Raw genomic sequence first — 15,608 nt, forward strand, 5'->3', positions numbered from 1 at the left:
ATTTTGGGAAAACACGCCATAATACCGACCGCCCGAAAGTCGTTAACGCCGGGTGTTCAGGACACCAGTCATCAAAAACCACTACCGTCTATAGATACTCCAGACTTTGAGGGACCCACAAATTCACAATGGTACCGAAACGGTCGTTTTTCAGAGTCATGACCCATAGAGAAAGTATAGGATTAAAGATGTCAAGAGGGCCAAGCACAATCGGGGAGGTCCGAGACCGCGATGGGTCACCTTGATGGTCAAAGGACCTTCATTGTAATGAGTGTGGGCCCAAAAAATCTTCCAGAGAGTTGAAGTGTGTCAGATGCCCCTGAAGCGATCAAGAGACGCATATCTCCTTCCAAGCGCTGCTCAAGACCATGCGCCGACGGGTTGTGAAAATGATGATGCCATGCAAACGGTAGACGTAGAAACAAAGGAAAACTTTGGGACGCGACATCTCCAAATCTTGTGAAGAAAACAAGGCATTAAGAAGACTATGCCTTACCGGAAAAGTTTTCACATTTGACTTTCCCCAGACCGAGCAGAAATCTGATCCCTAAAAAAATGACGAAATGTCTGCATGTGTGCGCTTCATCTTCGTTGTGCTTCACCTTGTAAAGCTACGGGTTTAAGTGATCGCAAAAGAAAGAGCTACTCTGCGCTACTCGCCCAGCGTATGGCAGGTGTTGCAGGAGCTGGGTATGCCAAAAATATGCTTCAAGTTCATGTGGAGAAAATTGCGACGCACTCTGCCAGGTCATACTGTATGCTTGCTCTCGTACGGAGCTTTCTGTTTAAGCTGTAGTAATCCTCCACACGGTTTTGCTTTGAGCATAAAGCTTTGGTCTAATACGAACCCAACGGGAGCCAAGCAGTGTCTGGGGTTCTGTCATGACTTCCACGGTTTATTCTAAAGCCTGCTGGTCGACGGTAAGATGCAGAAGTGGTAATGTTTCAGGTGCTAGCGCCTTTTGGCTTGAATGCTACTAACAGAAATTAAAGTTCACCTCGCGTTCTGAGAAATGGGAAATTTGAGGACGTGTTCGGTAGGCCCGATTCTTTTCGTACTGAAATGTTGGAAAAATTTACAATGTTAAGTGAAACGACGACTTTAAAATATCTACCATAGGAAGCAGAAGCGTATGCATCAACTTTGCACACATCTGACTCAAACACAATTTGATCACTGTCCACAAACTGGAAGCGAACATTCAGAGGGGCTGCAATCAACATAACGGTTGAATTTCCTTACCAACAGAACGGAGCTTCACCAAGACATTATAATTGTCTGCAGGGTCTTGGACTATCGCCACATGACCCACTTTCAGGTAAGGCAGGGTGACAGTCTTGCGGTTGATCTTCACTTCTTTCTTTGGGCGCAGAGCTATCCTTAAATCGCCAATCTAGAAACATATTTCATATTAAATTATCAGTCGCGTTTGAGGCTTTGACTTTTTAATGAAAAAACAAAATGCCAAGCACGACTTTTCCATTCTCATCGCGAGACTTTTATAGTTGTGAAAACGTGGATGTTTTATCTCAAGTGCCCGAGTAGTAAGACGTGCTACGCCAGTGTGTATAACTGCTCATACATTCCTCGAATTGTTAAAAAAGCAAAACTGCCTACGATTTGGAGCAATCTCGAGGCCGTGACGTTAGCAAAATCTCGTATTCAAGCTCACATTTGCCGCCTGACAGTGGCCGAGGACGTGGCGGCGATGTGCGTACCGCCTGACAGTGGCCGAGGACGTGGCGGCGATGTGCGTACCGCCTGACAGTGGCCGAGGACGTGGCGGCGATGTGCGTACCGCCTGACAGTGGCCGAGGACGTGGCGGCGATGTGCGTACCTTGATGGAGGCGGACCGCGTCCAGCTGAAGAAGCGGCTGTTGCGCGGGTCATTATGCACGCGTATCGAGAACGTCTTATCAGCGCAGTCCTTGGCCAGCTGGTACTTGCACGTGCCCTGGTAGTTGTATATCTTCCCGTCAAATGTGCTGTAGTGAGGATCACCGAAAACCTGGAAATGGTAATGTCCTGTTATGTTAATCCCATCAAAACACATTTTGAAAGCAAAATGCTCACCTCTCAAATCGTCTCAATTAGCCCCCCCCCCCAAAAAAAAAGGCTTAGGCTGACGTTTGTCCCAATGCCTTTCTTAAGCAGCCCCTGTCACAATTTGCCAATCAGCCAACCATGGGCCTGCAAGACTGACCTGTATGTCCAACCCGTCCGGCTGATCCATGACTCAGGCGTTCAGGTTGCCGCCCGGCACCCGGCGCAACACTCCGACCTGCCCCCTCCAGACCTCTCACAACACAGACGGCGTCCTCACCACCAGGCAACCAGGCTCCTCCGAACACCCTGGCTCTTCCAGTCCCCTGGCCGTGCGGGCACGTCCCCCCGCCGCGTGCAGCACCCCGGCTACCCCAGCACCACCTCACCTCCAGTCCCCCTCCCCTCCCCCTCAGCGCACAGGCGGCGTCCCGCATGCCCGTCCTCACCAGGGGCGTACGCAGGATTTTACAATGCGGGGGAAAATACCTGAAAATTTTCGCCAGATAACCAAGTCTAGGGCACTGCAAGTGCGCGCAATTTCTTGTGTGTAATAAACGACATCGTTTTCTATCCTATTTTTACGTGTCTTCCTGAAATTTCTCCACCACGCGCATATTAATGCATGCCATAAACCTGGTAAGGGGAGGGGACGTGTCCCCGGGGACTACTACGTGCGTACGCCCCTGGTCAGCACATCGGCCCCTCTCGTCACCCCGCCCTCTCACCGCGTCCCCCTCACTCCCTCAGCCCCATCTCCTTAGCCCCCTCACCGTGCAGACGGCGTCGTCTTCGACGCACTGTTTGCAGCAGCGACCGGCTAGCTTGGCCGGGTGCCAGCCGGGACCGCACTGCGGTTCGTTCTCGCACGACTCCATCTCGCAGCTGATCCGCCCGTGCGTGCAGTTGCACGTGATGCAGGGGGTCAGCTGCCACGTGTCGCCGTCCTGCCGCCGGCGAGCCAGGCGTGAGTGGACGGTGGGCACGTGCACAGTGAAGGCAAACGGCGAAGAACGTCCTCGGCAGTGTTGCATGCAACGGTGTGTATGTACAGCAGCTGACGCGTGAGGCGCGGGATGCGTGTGGCTGTAGACAAGTGCGACTGTGGACAAGTACGGCTGTGGACAAGTGCGACTGTGGACAAGTGCAACTGCGCATAAGTGCGAATGTGGACACGTGCGTTTGTGGATACATGCGACTGTCGACACGCGCGACTGTGGACAAGTGCGATTATGGGCAAGTGCGACTGTGGACAAGTGCGATTATGGGCAAGTGCGACTGTGGACAAGTGCGGCTGGCCGTGGGCAAGTGCGATTGTGTTCAAATGCGAATGTGTACACGTGCGACTGTGGATGCGTGCGACTGCGGACAAGTGCGGCTGTGGACAAGTGCGGCTGTGGACAAGTGCGGCTGTGGACAAGTGCGAATTTGGCCATGTGCGTCAGCGAAGCGCTCAGCGAGCGCCGCTCGTCACTGGCCGGTACTGCAAGTACCGACACGCCCACGGCTAGGTCCCGCTCCTTTTCTGACTGGTTCCTGGGCCGATAGGGGCTAACAGAGCGAGCATCAAACCTTTGATAAATTGTACGCTGTTGCTTGTGAAAAGTGGAATGAAAGCGACGCAACATTGCTACTGAGCCATCAACGCTGGATAGCTCGCGCACAAATCGGGCAGGGCCCGTCACGCGAGCTGCTGGTAGGTGCGGCCACAGCACAGGCGCATGCTTCGCTATTTGTGTGGTATACAAGTCTCAGCCCAAACTTAATGACCAAGCATGGGTGTGCTTAATGAATACTGATGTTTGTAAAGTACACGGTTTTCCTCAGGACAAACGTGGATAGCTTTCTTGACAGAACGGCCGTCATATGCATTGACTGGTGAATGGCTAAAAAGTGTGTTGATTTGCATTGTATCGTGCACTTCTGTGACCCTTCCCAGGCAAAACGCAAGATTTTTGCTTGATCTGGAGAAATATTTAGAACATCGAAGGAGCAGAACGAACTTTCGCGTCCCCAACAGGTCAGGAGTCACGAGGAGCTCGATGGACTGCGATACATACGTCGATGCTTCTAACACTGACAAGGGTCAAGCGACGTCGCTTCTTCGCGGCGCACACATCTCGCACTGGTCGCACCTGGTACTGGCGGCGCATATGACGGCAGACGCTGCGCACCGGCTCCGGCGCGCGGCACACCGGGCAGCACCTGCCCGGCTGGTGCAGCTGCAGGTGCCGCTGGCACGCCAGCTGCGGGCAGCTGGTGCGCTGGCACACGCTGGTCGAGCCCTGGCAGGTGCAGTTGGTGCACGGATCCGGCGAGAACTGCTGGCCGGAGTCGTAGAGCCGTTTGCCCATCTGGCAGCCCGGTGAGCCGGGCGTGACGCGCCGGTGGCCTGCCAACGCGCCGCGTGACGTCAGCGAGCCGACTGCCGGAAGCCGTGGGCGGTCAGCCTTGGGGCAGCGCTGCAGGCGACCGGATGGCGTCCCACTCAAAGGCCTTTGATGCGAGAGCCACCGTCTTCAGCGCGGCAGGCTGGTGTGGGGGCGATAATGGACGGAGTTTCGCGGCTCAAGCAAGTCTGCACGTGCTCGACAAGGCTCTTCATTGGAGGCCAAGTAGGTTGGATAGATAGTGACGACCTGATGGGCATTACTGGCCTTCCCAGACGGTGACGGAGTCCGTGATGGTCAACCGTTTGGCAAAGACCCAAAGGTCAGAGCTGGGTGATCTGCCGGCTCCGCACTGTCTGTGCCCGCGGACAGAGCATTTGACGCAGACGCCACACAGGCAGCAGCCAGCCATACGGGAAGCATGTGAGCACCATGGGCATAACAGCCGTTAGTCGCATCAGAAGCTGGCGGAGGGGATCCGACAGTCAGCAGAAGAAGGGGATCCGATCGGATCCCCATCCGACGGAAGGGGATCCGGCAGTCAGCGCTGACATCCTGCCTCACCTGTGCACCGGGGACAGCACTGGTCTGGCTCCTGGTGAGTCTCGGACGCCAGACACGAGAGAGCGGGGCACAGGCGGCGCGCGCAGCTCTGCGTGCCGTCCGGGCCGCAGCGGCAGATCAGGCACGGGTCCCTCTCTGACGTCACGTTCTGAGCCGGCGGCTTGACATGACCCGAGGCTTGGCAGCCAGGACAGCGGGCGCAGCACTGCCCGGGCTCTGCCGGCAGCGGCTGGCTGCACGGCGCGTGGCACTGCGGCACAGCAGGACCTCAGGTCAACGGCGCGGGAACACAGGCCAGCTCAGCTGCGACGACAGGGCCAGGCATTGCAGCCTCACCAACACGAATTAATGTAAATACATGTGGCGTTCAACATGCTCAACAATTATCCACAAATGCGTTAACGGTAGCGCGAAAATAGATGCGGTTTTGACGGATTTAACCACACATACTAGCACAGGTTTTACCGCATACTACCAGTTTTACCAAATACAGGCCCACCACATATTAGCTTACCTTGACCTTTGACCTGGTGACAACGCCACTGTAGCAGTGGTTGAGTGTACAGGGGTCGTCGGGGTCGGGCCACTCCTCTCCGTCCGAGTACTGGCCCAGTGACGTCTGGCAACCTGCAGGCATAGACCGACAAGACGCCGTCAGCCGAGCGGTGCGGACACCCTGACGACGCCGAGCCGGCGGTGGTGGTGCCGCACCACGGCCGAGCTGGGGGTGGTGGTGCTGCACCGGGGACCGGGCTGGCGGCGGTGGTGCTGCACCGGGGACCGGGCTGGGGGTGGTGGTGCCGCACCAGGGCCGAGCTGGGGGTGGTGGTGCTGCACCAGGGCCGAGCTGGGGGTGGTGGTGCTGCACCGGGGACCGGGCTGGCGGTGGTGGTGCCGCACCAGGGCCGAGCTGGGGGTGGTGGTGCTGCACCGGGGACCGGGCTGGGGGTGGTGGTGCCGCACCAGGGCCGAGCTGGGGGTGGTGGTGCTGCACCGGGGACCGGGCTGGCGGCGGTGGTGCCGCACCAGGGCCGAGCTGGGGGTGGTGGTGCCGCACCAGGGCCGAGCTGGGGGTGGTGGTGCTGCACCAGGGCCGAGCTGGGGGTGGTGGTGCTGCACCGGGGACCGGGCTGGCGGTGGTGGTGCCGCACCAGGGCCGAGCTGGGGGTGGTGGTGCTGCACCGGGGGCCGAGCTGGCGGCAGTGGTGCCGCACCAGGGGCTTGGCCGGTGGCGGACTCTCAGATACAGAGCGAGAGTGCAGAACGCCAGGCCAAAATCAAGAGTTCTTCTCTGATCAGAGTCCCAATAAGGTGGACAGTTTCCACAGGGTGAATCACATTAAAAGGCGAAGCTCTTGTCCAGAGGCAGATGAAACCGGGTCGCGTGCCAAATTAGGTGCCGTGCCTGAGCGACGGCGGCGAGTCTAAATAACACCGCCTGCCGCGCCCTTGCCCCAGTTCAACGGACGGAAGCCCATTTCCGCCGCCCCCCAGATAGCCCGCCCGCCGGGTCACGTCACAGGCTCTCGGCAGCGTCACGACTTCCAGCTGGTGGGGCCGGCGTCGCCGCGGCCGGCGTCGCCGCGGCCCCGTAGGGCGGACACGCGGCGCAGATCGCGCAGGGGTGTGGGGCAGCGTCAGATCAGCTTGCACGCTATCGGGGAACCGTTACACTGGCTGCCCACCGGCCAAATCTGGCCGGCTGTTTGTCGATCGTGGCGCCTGGATTTCTCGCAGCCGTGGTAGCACAAGCGTCCAGGGGGCATCTGCCCGCGCCACGCCTCGTTACGCTCAGACGTAACAAGTCCCTCAAGTCCCCAAGGCCCTCAAGGCCCAGGAGAGGCCTTGCACATGGGCGCGGCCTTGCCATGTCCTTCTCACCGCAGAGCGTGCGGACGCGGCCGGGCGCCGGTGACAGCCCTCGGTGTTCCGGGCAGTGACGACCAGCGGGAGATTGAGGAGATACGCTGGCCGCCACCGCCTCGTCAGCCTTCCGGCGCACTGCTCCCGGACGGTCCGGCCGAGATGACCTCATTTCCCTCGTTCACTGACACCGCCGGGGCACTCGTGTTGCGGCGAAATTGTGTCATATGTCACTTGCCAGTACCGTGAGCTCCTATATAATGCTAGTGATCAATCAGTACCCCAGAGAAGATCAGTGAAACATTCCGGCAGCCCATGTGCAATGATAACGCATTTCACACAAAAGCCGCCCGGTTGGCCACCTTGGTGACCCGTCGTGCGCCCCCTGTGTACCTCTTGTCCGGCCTGTGTCTGTGTCCGCGGCCGGCACTGACGCAGCTGCGCAGTTGTCGGCGCCGGCGCCGGACGCGGTCACGGCGCGCGCGCCGGCTTCCGCCGCGCTGCCGCCCAGATTTCGGCAGAGAGCGGTGCCGACTGCACGTGCACAGTGCACAAACGCTGGCCGACGCCGACTGATGGCTGGGGTCAGTGTGCAGTGCATAACCCACGATGCGCTGGCGCCAGCAGCTTCCTGTCTGACGCTGGTGCCAAGGAAGGCGGTCCAAGTGCCGCACCGGCGTGGTTGCCAGTCGGAGGGCTTCCCGCCCCGCGTGGCCGGGGCGAGTGGAAGCAGCGGTCAGCTCCTGCTACGAATAACGTGTTTTGCTATTACTTGGATCTAGTTTCATTTGCAGTGCCTTACGTCCAATGCTGACAGGTGGGCGTTTCATTTCGCACAATATGACTACTTGTAATTAACATTTTTAGTTCTTGTCGTTAGGTACAATTTGGGTGAGAATGGGAGGTAAATAAAACTGTCTTAGCGCAATTCACCCTACCAAAAAAAAAAAAGATTGCTACGCAATATTTCGCCATCTGTCGCACACCCATTCGGTTCATTTGACCTTGCTTTTTTGGTCAAAACTTTTCTCCATATGATGCATAATTTCTCAATTCACTCCTATCCTCACTTTTGACTAAGTTTTGGCATCAGTACGTGAATCGGAAAGAAGTATGTCATAGTGGCATCTTCATCACGAGAGCATATTAGTCCATACCGTATTGCCCACATCCGATGTTAAGTTAACAATAGCTCAGTTCGGGTATGTATTGAATTTGAAGTCCCATGAATATGAGAATGCTATGCCCGCTTTAGGAAAGAAAAGTTGAGAAATTTGGAAATGACCATGTGGAGCATAACCTCAACCATGAGTACAACCGCCCACCGCTTAGGGACAAATAACGGCACCTAGCGGCTGGTAAACTAACGCATATAACAAAACGGAAACCGGGAATATCTAATGGTTGGAACCGACATGTCCTGCCTACGTTTTGTAGGGCAACGCTTTGAAAGCTCCTCCCCCCGACAATCCCTGCCTGTCCGTCTGTCCGTCCGTCTATAACCGGTCACTTATGAAAATGCTGAATGGTATGTTGGTAGGAGGCTCTCATGTCTGATAGTGTCTCTGATAGTGACGATCTGATAGTGTCTGATTGTTGGCAGGGAACGGCCAAGTCATTCCGCAGCCGGATGGCGCAAGCAAAGTAGCGCTGGTATGTTTGGCCTGTGTCTTTGTGGCCCGATAAACCCCTGTGTAGGTCTTACGGCTGGCCGCAGTAAGTTTGGTGGTAAGCTTATATCTACAAGGTTATGCGTCGTCTTTCAAGTTGTTTTTAATAACACCAGTCTCCCCGGTTTGGAGAGAATGATGCTTTAGGTCGTAAAACATTGAAATTACGCTGCCTGTTCTTGTTTTTGTTGCTTTTAGCTACCCTAACCGTGCATCTGCAGGCCTTCTTTGATTTCATTTGAATGTGTTTTCTGGTGTGCGTGTGTGTCCCAAACCCCTGAGGCGCGTTCTAGCTGCAATCTAGCTAAGGGATGGCAGGTACGTTGTTTCATGTTCGAAGAACATTACCTGAAGCCGCATGAAACTAATCCTTGTGGTCGTGGCGGTCCGTCGGCTCTTGTTATGTGGACGTTGGCTGACAGCTTTATTGTAAGAACGTACTCCGATAACGAAGCTCGGTGATCTTCCTTAGAAAACTGTGTCAAACGGCAGAAGTGGCGGTTACGTGATTCTGTGTCGCCGAAGTGTGAATCACGTAGCATTTGCTTACGTTAAGAGACACTCGTCACTTTGCAAGCAAGGCTGCGGGGTCTTGGGGTCTCTCTGGACATAGTCCGCGTGAGATGCTCCGTTAACGACCGGCATAGCAAGCAGTCGTCAGAAAAAAGTAATGCTGTTGGGCCTGTGCTTAGCGAATCTGGTAGGTAATTGATGTTCACCGAGAGAAGCAAAGGTCCAAGGCGCACCTTTGGGAACTCCGAAGATAAGTGGGTTAAGGTCAGATCAACTCACCTTAACGACATCTCGCTGAGTGTGGTCTGACGGAGGTTTGAGTTATTTGTAAAGAATTGTGGTCGATCTCGTAGTAATCTATTTGTTTTAAAAGTAGTTGATGCAAAACTTTCTCGAACGCCTTATTCCTTCACTTCGGTTTGGGTCAGGGCTTGTTCAGTCAGCATCAACCTATTCGGCTCTTCCTGAGATGAAGGAGAGTGGGAAGAAAGGATACGAGACTATACACATGGGAGCCTTCCGCCACCGAGACTAACCCGCACAGACACCCCTCCCCGCAGACACCCAGACAAACCCAGACACCCCTCGTGGGGATGTGTGCGGACTCTCGGGTGGACCTCCCTCCAGGAGGGGAGAGAGCATTGAACCCGTCCATGGCTGACGCATCCGGCATGGCCCGATCAGGGGACGTTGCGAAACAGCCGCGTCACTTTGTTTGCGTTTGTCTAGGCCCGTCGCAGATAAAATCATGGTCGTTGCACAACTAGTTGCACTGGATTGTTGCTGTGTTTCGTACGATGACTTTTTCCAGAACCAATGCTGGGCACCAGCCAAGGTTTAATTGTGATAGTTGATTGTACAGGTAATGCAGGTAAGCGAGACGGATTTGTGGCTGAATAGGTCAGCACTGTCGGCTTTCTTAATTACTGGGCCCGTCGGCCGTTTTCCAGCCATCGGGAGAGATCCACTGGCTCAGTGACTGTCGTGATAAAAGAGGTTTTGGCGTGACATATCAAAAGTATGAAGGCTTAACCCTCGCTTGGCCGGGAGTCTGAGACATCCGCGCCCCACCGGGAGTCTAAGACATCTGTGCCTGGCCGGGAGTCTGAGACACCCGCGCCCGGCCGAGGGTCTGAGACATATGCGCCCGGGTGGGAGTCTGAGACACCCGCGCCTGGCCGGTAGTCTGAGACATCCGCGCTTGGCCGGGAGTCTGAGACACCCGCGCCTGGCCGGTAGTCTGAGACATCCGCGCTTGGCCGGGAGTCTGAGACACCCGCGCCTGGCCGGTAGTCTGAGACATCCGCGCTTGGCCGGGAGTCTGAGACACCCGCGCTTGGCCGGGAGTCTGAGACACCCGCGCCCGGCCGGGAGTCTGAGACACCCGCGCTTGGCCGGGAGTCTGAGACATCTGCACCCGGCCGGGAGTCTGAGACACCCGCGCCTGGCCGAGAGTCTGAAACATCCGCGTCCGGCCGGGAGTCTGAGACATCCGCGCCTGGCCGGAGGGGAAGATGCCTTCCCCCTGGGATCTCCAACTTCCAGATGCCGTGTGAGAAAAAAAAAACATGCGGCTGTGAGGGTCTCGTCAAAATACGAAGAATGCGCACACAATTTCTGACCTCAAATCAAATCTGAGGTCACGAAAGGTCACAAAGGTCGAAGCGGTTGTTCTGATAGGTGCAGTTAAAACCTATGTTAAAACGTCATCACGGATATTGAGGGCACTGAAATAAGCGTCAAGACTGTGGGAAGTCCGCCGTTTCTGTTCCCTACAAAGATCGGGTCAGATCAGATATGGTTAAAAGTTGTTTTACTAGTAGTCTACAAGAACGATACATTTTTCACAATGTGCTTCTATTTTATTATTAAGTTTATTTTATTGTGTGTAGCTGTGGGAAAAAGCCATTCCAGACACAAAAATATTATTTTAGGCTGACTCCGAGGCCATTTGAAGTCAAACTTATAAACCGTCCAAGTGAAAAACGGAAATGTTAGTCGGGTCTCTGTAACCAGTACAATGTTTTACTATAGTCAGAAATAGTATGTTGAACATCTACATGTACTCAAGACCGCATACCTGTGACTTCCGTTCGTCCATTTTTATACATTTTTATTATTTATATATTTTTATATTTTGTATTTTTATATTCTTATATATTTTGTATTTTTATATTCTTATATATTTTGTATTTTTATGTCTGTTTTATATATTTTATATTATGTTATATATATTTTATATACCTGTTATTTACATTCGTCCATCTTTACATTATATGTCCATTCGACGCTTGAAAATGTACCTGTAACAAACTGAGAACAGGCACGTTGGTACATTAAATTATACAAAATCATCTTTACAAACACGATAAGGAGATGTTTAGTCGCATTGCACTCGTTCATCTAGCTTCTCCACTACTCATAACATATGCCATTGGCCTTAAATAACCTCATATGACCTTGCATGTCTTCACCTGATATACTGTGTCTTCATTAAGCATTATAATTACATCAAAATATGTTTTCAGTAGAGTATTCGAATTCTGCGTCCAAAATTTCCTTTTAAAACTGCCTCTTTCGAGCTCAGCATGTGTTTTCCAGAATGCATCCGTAGAGGTGGGGCATGACCTGGGCCAAGGCCATGTGCCCATGGTCACATGGTTGTTGCGCATGTGAGTTAGTATTCTTTTCCGTATATGCAAGCACCAAAACTACACAAAAATAGTGCAAATTTGCATTATTTATGTTAAAATAGCAAAGGTTAGTCTGACTTTAGGCCACTGACTTCGCCAGTTTTGAAAAATCAAAACTAAACAAGCTGTAGGTGCTACACGTTCGATTACTTAAGCAAGTGTGAACAATGGCAAATGGCCCACAAAAATATGTGTGATCATTTTTTTGGAACTGACCTCTTTGACTCTACCTAGGTCGCTGATCTTGGTAGATAGAAACTTCGAATTTGCAAAAGGATGCCAAATTGATAAATAACTAGGTGCTAAAAATTTTGTTTTGCTGCGAGCGTGCGTTTTTGACCTGTACTAAAAAAAAAACATTGAGGAAGTCAACTCCGCGGCCGGGGGCGAGTTAAGAATATGGCGGGTGAGTCGTCAGATTCAGCTTCTTTGAGAGACTCGAGTTCATCAAGTAACTTGTCTCATGCGATATTCATTACGATCACGCCCAGATAGGGTATGGGCCGATGCCCATGGCTAGGATGTATCTCCTTAGGTAAAGCCTGAAAAGCTATCCATTCGGTATAAGTTATTGATGTTTTTAGTTTTAAGGGCGCGTGAAATGCATTGGTTATTCGTGCCATTCAGTATGTTGGATTTTGTCTCACTGCCCGAACGGCTTGCTGCTTTGCATGTCAGTAAAGTGACGCCATGTTGCTTAGTAAGCTCCCACGGGATCAATATGGAGGTCCTTTCGTTGTCCTTCACCCTCGCCCAACGAGGGCGCCTCATACGCAACTCGTACGTTTTTCTTTAACACTGATCAATTTTGAGCGGGGTGCCATATTTTTTGGTAGATGAATTAATATCATATCTATACATGTGAAAATTAAAGTTTCTCGATGGTTCAACAGTTAAAACGCCATCCTCGAGGTCATGTCGGTGACATCTGCTAAAAGGCAATAAATAACACCTACTTCTCGCAGGAGGGGTAATCCAAGCAGTCTGTCTAGACTGCTTTTCTATTTATATCACTCTATATTGCTCCGAAGGGAATTGCTATTGCTATGGTGGTTTACGTAATGCCAGGTTATCCGACGTTAACCTAGGTAAAACTTTGGCATTTGTAGACCATTTAAGGGTCATGTGATTTCAGGCTTAACGTCATGGGCGTGTTAGAATATTTATGGGTACCTTTCTAACCCTGGTATACCCATCCAAGTGGCTTACTTGGTTCTAGATATAGCAGGACAGGCCAATGAAAGACATTTTCACCTCTTTGATCTCCTGCCATGGCCCATCGCAGGCTGCATGCGTCGATGTTCCCAGTTGGCTATCTCATAGAACCTTCCAAGCGTTATGCAACACCGTCTCCCGCGTTTGTAGCACGGGCAGAGAACATGTTGTGGAAGTTGTTATATATATATATATATATATATATATATATATATATATATATATATATATATCCCAACAAGCGCCGCATGATGGATGACCTACTTCGCCTCATCTACTTCTTCCTTTAAAAGCATGGTTGAAAATCTTCAACACGTGGCATAAATGGGGACACAAGGTGATTGATAACATATATGGCAAAGCAATCTTTCTCTCAGAAATACTGACCGCTACAATATCAGAAATGAATTAACACGCACCCGGGTGGTCAGTTGGATACCCTTCGCTCGGATGGGGGTCAATTTTGCCCCCCCCCCCCGCCCACCCCTCACCGAGATCTCAGGAACTAAGGGAGCTAGGGGCACTAAATTCACAGGACGTATTGGTCTGCATGTGAACACATTTAAATCAAATTTTAACGTTCCTTGATCGTGGCCTTCGGGTCAAATAAGGTCAAACAGGGTCAAACTCCAGGCTGGTCTCCAAAGTACTCCCAGAACCTAGATGCCTGCTCTAAGCAAAAGCTCCCATGCTCATTTAAAATCAGTGATCTTGTCTCACCTTTCGAAGGCTATAGTGACCAAAATCATACAAGACTGCTTTAAGCTTTGCGTTCGAATGAGCAAAAAAGATTATGCTAGGCAGTAGGTTTCTCAAAACAAAATGTTGACCTGGGTCATTTTAGGTCAGTGACCGATTCTAATCTCTAAGAAGTCCGCGGAAGATGCACAATACGGTTCCTGATGTCAATAAAATCGAAGTGAGCACTAGAAACTACACCACACGGCAAATCCTAGAGTAATAAAGCAGGCTGGTTTTGACCCTGGTCTGACATTCACACCTGACCCTCGGTCAATGTAATTTGTTCGCCGTGTCGACCTGCCGTAGGCCAGCGACCGTAAAGGTTGCATCTAAATTTTGGTTGCCAAACGATCTGTTATTCAATTTTCTACAGCCACGCAAAATTTGGCGCGGCTATGCTGCGCCTTTCGAAAACCGTTCTGGAAAAAAACCTTTGGAGGGGTCAAATTGGCCTCCCACCCAAGCGCGTGTTAACCCTAATACCGGTGTGAACTGTTTGTCTCCCAGAAAATTCAAAACTACGTCTCCGCCGTACAAAAACCTTGTACTTCCTTCAAACCTTTTGGGTTCAAGGTTCTTTCTTTTTTAAGTACACTTTCCTTAAACTCGCTGTTGTGTGCCAGGGAGTCTGCCTACGAGTGTGGCTGGAAGAAAATGCCTAGATGTACTTACCTTTGCATTTTTCGCAGCAGGAGTCGGGTCGAATGCGCTGCCCCGCCAGCACCAGATGGCACGCTTCTGTCATTGGACAGAGCTCTTGCTCGCAGGTCACATTGCCCCCCTGCGGCAGGTTACACAAGGTCATACGTCTCGTTAACCCTACTCCGCGCGCGATGATGCGTGGTACAGCAGCGGTAGCAAATTCTGTTTCTTCGTGATATACCGAGCAGCACTGATTTTAACCCAAAGAACGACGATCGATTCGTCAGAAAACGGTCTACAATTGTCAATGATACAACTCTGAACAACTTGAAAAGTGGGCTCTTAGAGCGACAAAAATTCAAGGTTTCGGAGGTATTTCAGATATGTCACTGACGCCGCATATTCGTCCCGGCCGGCACGTAATTAACGTGATCCAGTATGCACCGGTGACTACCATGCCTGTTGCGAGTTACTTTAAATGTTTTACAGTCCTAAGCGTGTCCTGGTAGACGCCTGCGCAGTCGCCGTACAGTGCAGCCCCATGTATTGGTATGGCCTGCGAAAGCATCGAGAGAAAACCTACAGCTCTGAGCTCCGACTTCGACGTTCGTCCCCATAAAAGGATAATTCGGTACTGATGTCAAGCGGACCGCATCGCGTCAACGTTATAAATCAGCGGAGAGGAAACCGCCATAAGATGATGAAACTTCAGCACGGCTCTGTGTTTGTCGAATATCACACAGCTCATCTGGCTTGTCATTTGAACTGTTTAGAGCATAACTCTTAAGAAGATATGTCTTAATTGATCTGTTATCATTCCATGACGATGTCGTTTATTTGAGTTTGGAGACAAGTTGCGCCAAAAGTGATAGCAGAACATGTTTATGAATATGGCCGATAAAGATCAAGAGACCGGTGAGCAATGCACCACTTTGGGAATTTGTCTACATTTGTCTACCTCTACGTTTGCAAAGCATTGCATCATGTTTGAAACCAATCATTCTCCGAGCGTGACGCATGGAAACGCCAACACAGGGCTTCCAGCTGGCAGCTGCCCGAATACACACATGCATTTTGCTTTGTTGTGGGGAAGTAGCAACTCGAGTCCATAACAAAACGCGACTGAAATGGCGTTCAATGTAAGTTGGCAGAAGTTTTTCTCAGCAACTGGTCACGCTGCAAACTGAGGTGAAGCTGACCGGACCGGTTCTGAACATAACTGCACGGGATTATCGGCTGATACGGCAGTCCGTTAATCAATTCAGACATTCA

The 15,608-nt window shown here is 51.9% G+C and overlaps 1 protein-coding gene across 1 annotated transcript in view; it reads right to left on the minus strand.

Moving 5' to 3' along the window:
- Nucleotides 1-15,608, minus strand: part of LOC119090574 (BMP-binding endothelial regulator protein) — a 51,847-nt gene that overhangs the window by 2,175 nt on the left and 34,064 nt on the right. Inside the window, exons 4-10 of the mRNA XM_037213403.1 lie at nucleotides 14,367-14,475; nucleotides 5,514-5,626; nucleotides 5,000-5,249; nucleotides 4,181-4,437; nucleotides 2,819-2,992; nucleotides 1,840-2,010; nucleotides 1,244-1,394 (exon numbers count right to left, since the gene is read on the minus strand). Of these exons, the coding sequence (XP_037069298.1) occupies nucleotides 1,244-1,394; nucleotides 1,840-2,010; nucleotides 2,819-2,992; nucleotides 4,181-4,437; nucleotides 5,000-5,249; nucleotides 5,514-5,626; nucleotides 14,367-14,475 (1,225 nt within the window). The remainder of the gene's footprint in view (nucleotides 1-1,243; nucleotides 1,395-1,839; nucleotides 2,011-2,818; nucleotides 2,993-4,180; nucleotides 4,438-4,999; nucleotides 5,250-5,513; nucleotides 5,627-14,366; nucleotides 14,476-15,608) is intronic.

The sequence above is a fragment of the Pollicipes pollicipes genome, unplaced genomic scaffold (assembly GCF_011947565.3).
Source record: "Pollicipes pollicipes isolate AB1234 unplaced genomic scaffold, Ppol_2.1 Scaffold_3087;HRSCAF=3621_pilon_pilon_pilon, whole genome shotgun sequence".
Taxonomy (NCBI): Eukaryota; Metazoa; Arthropoda; class Thecostraca; order Pollicipedomorpha; family Pollicipedidae; genus Pollicipes; species Pollicipes pollicipes.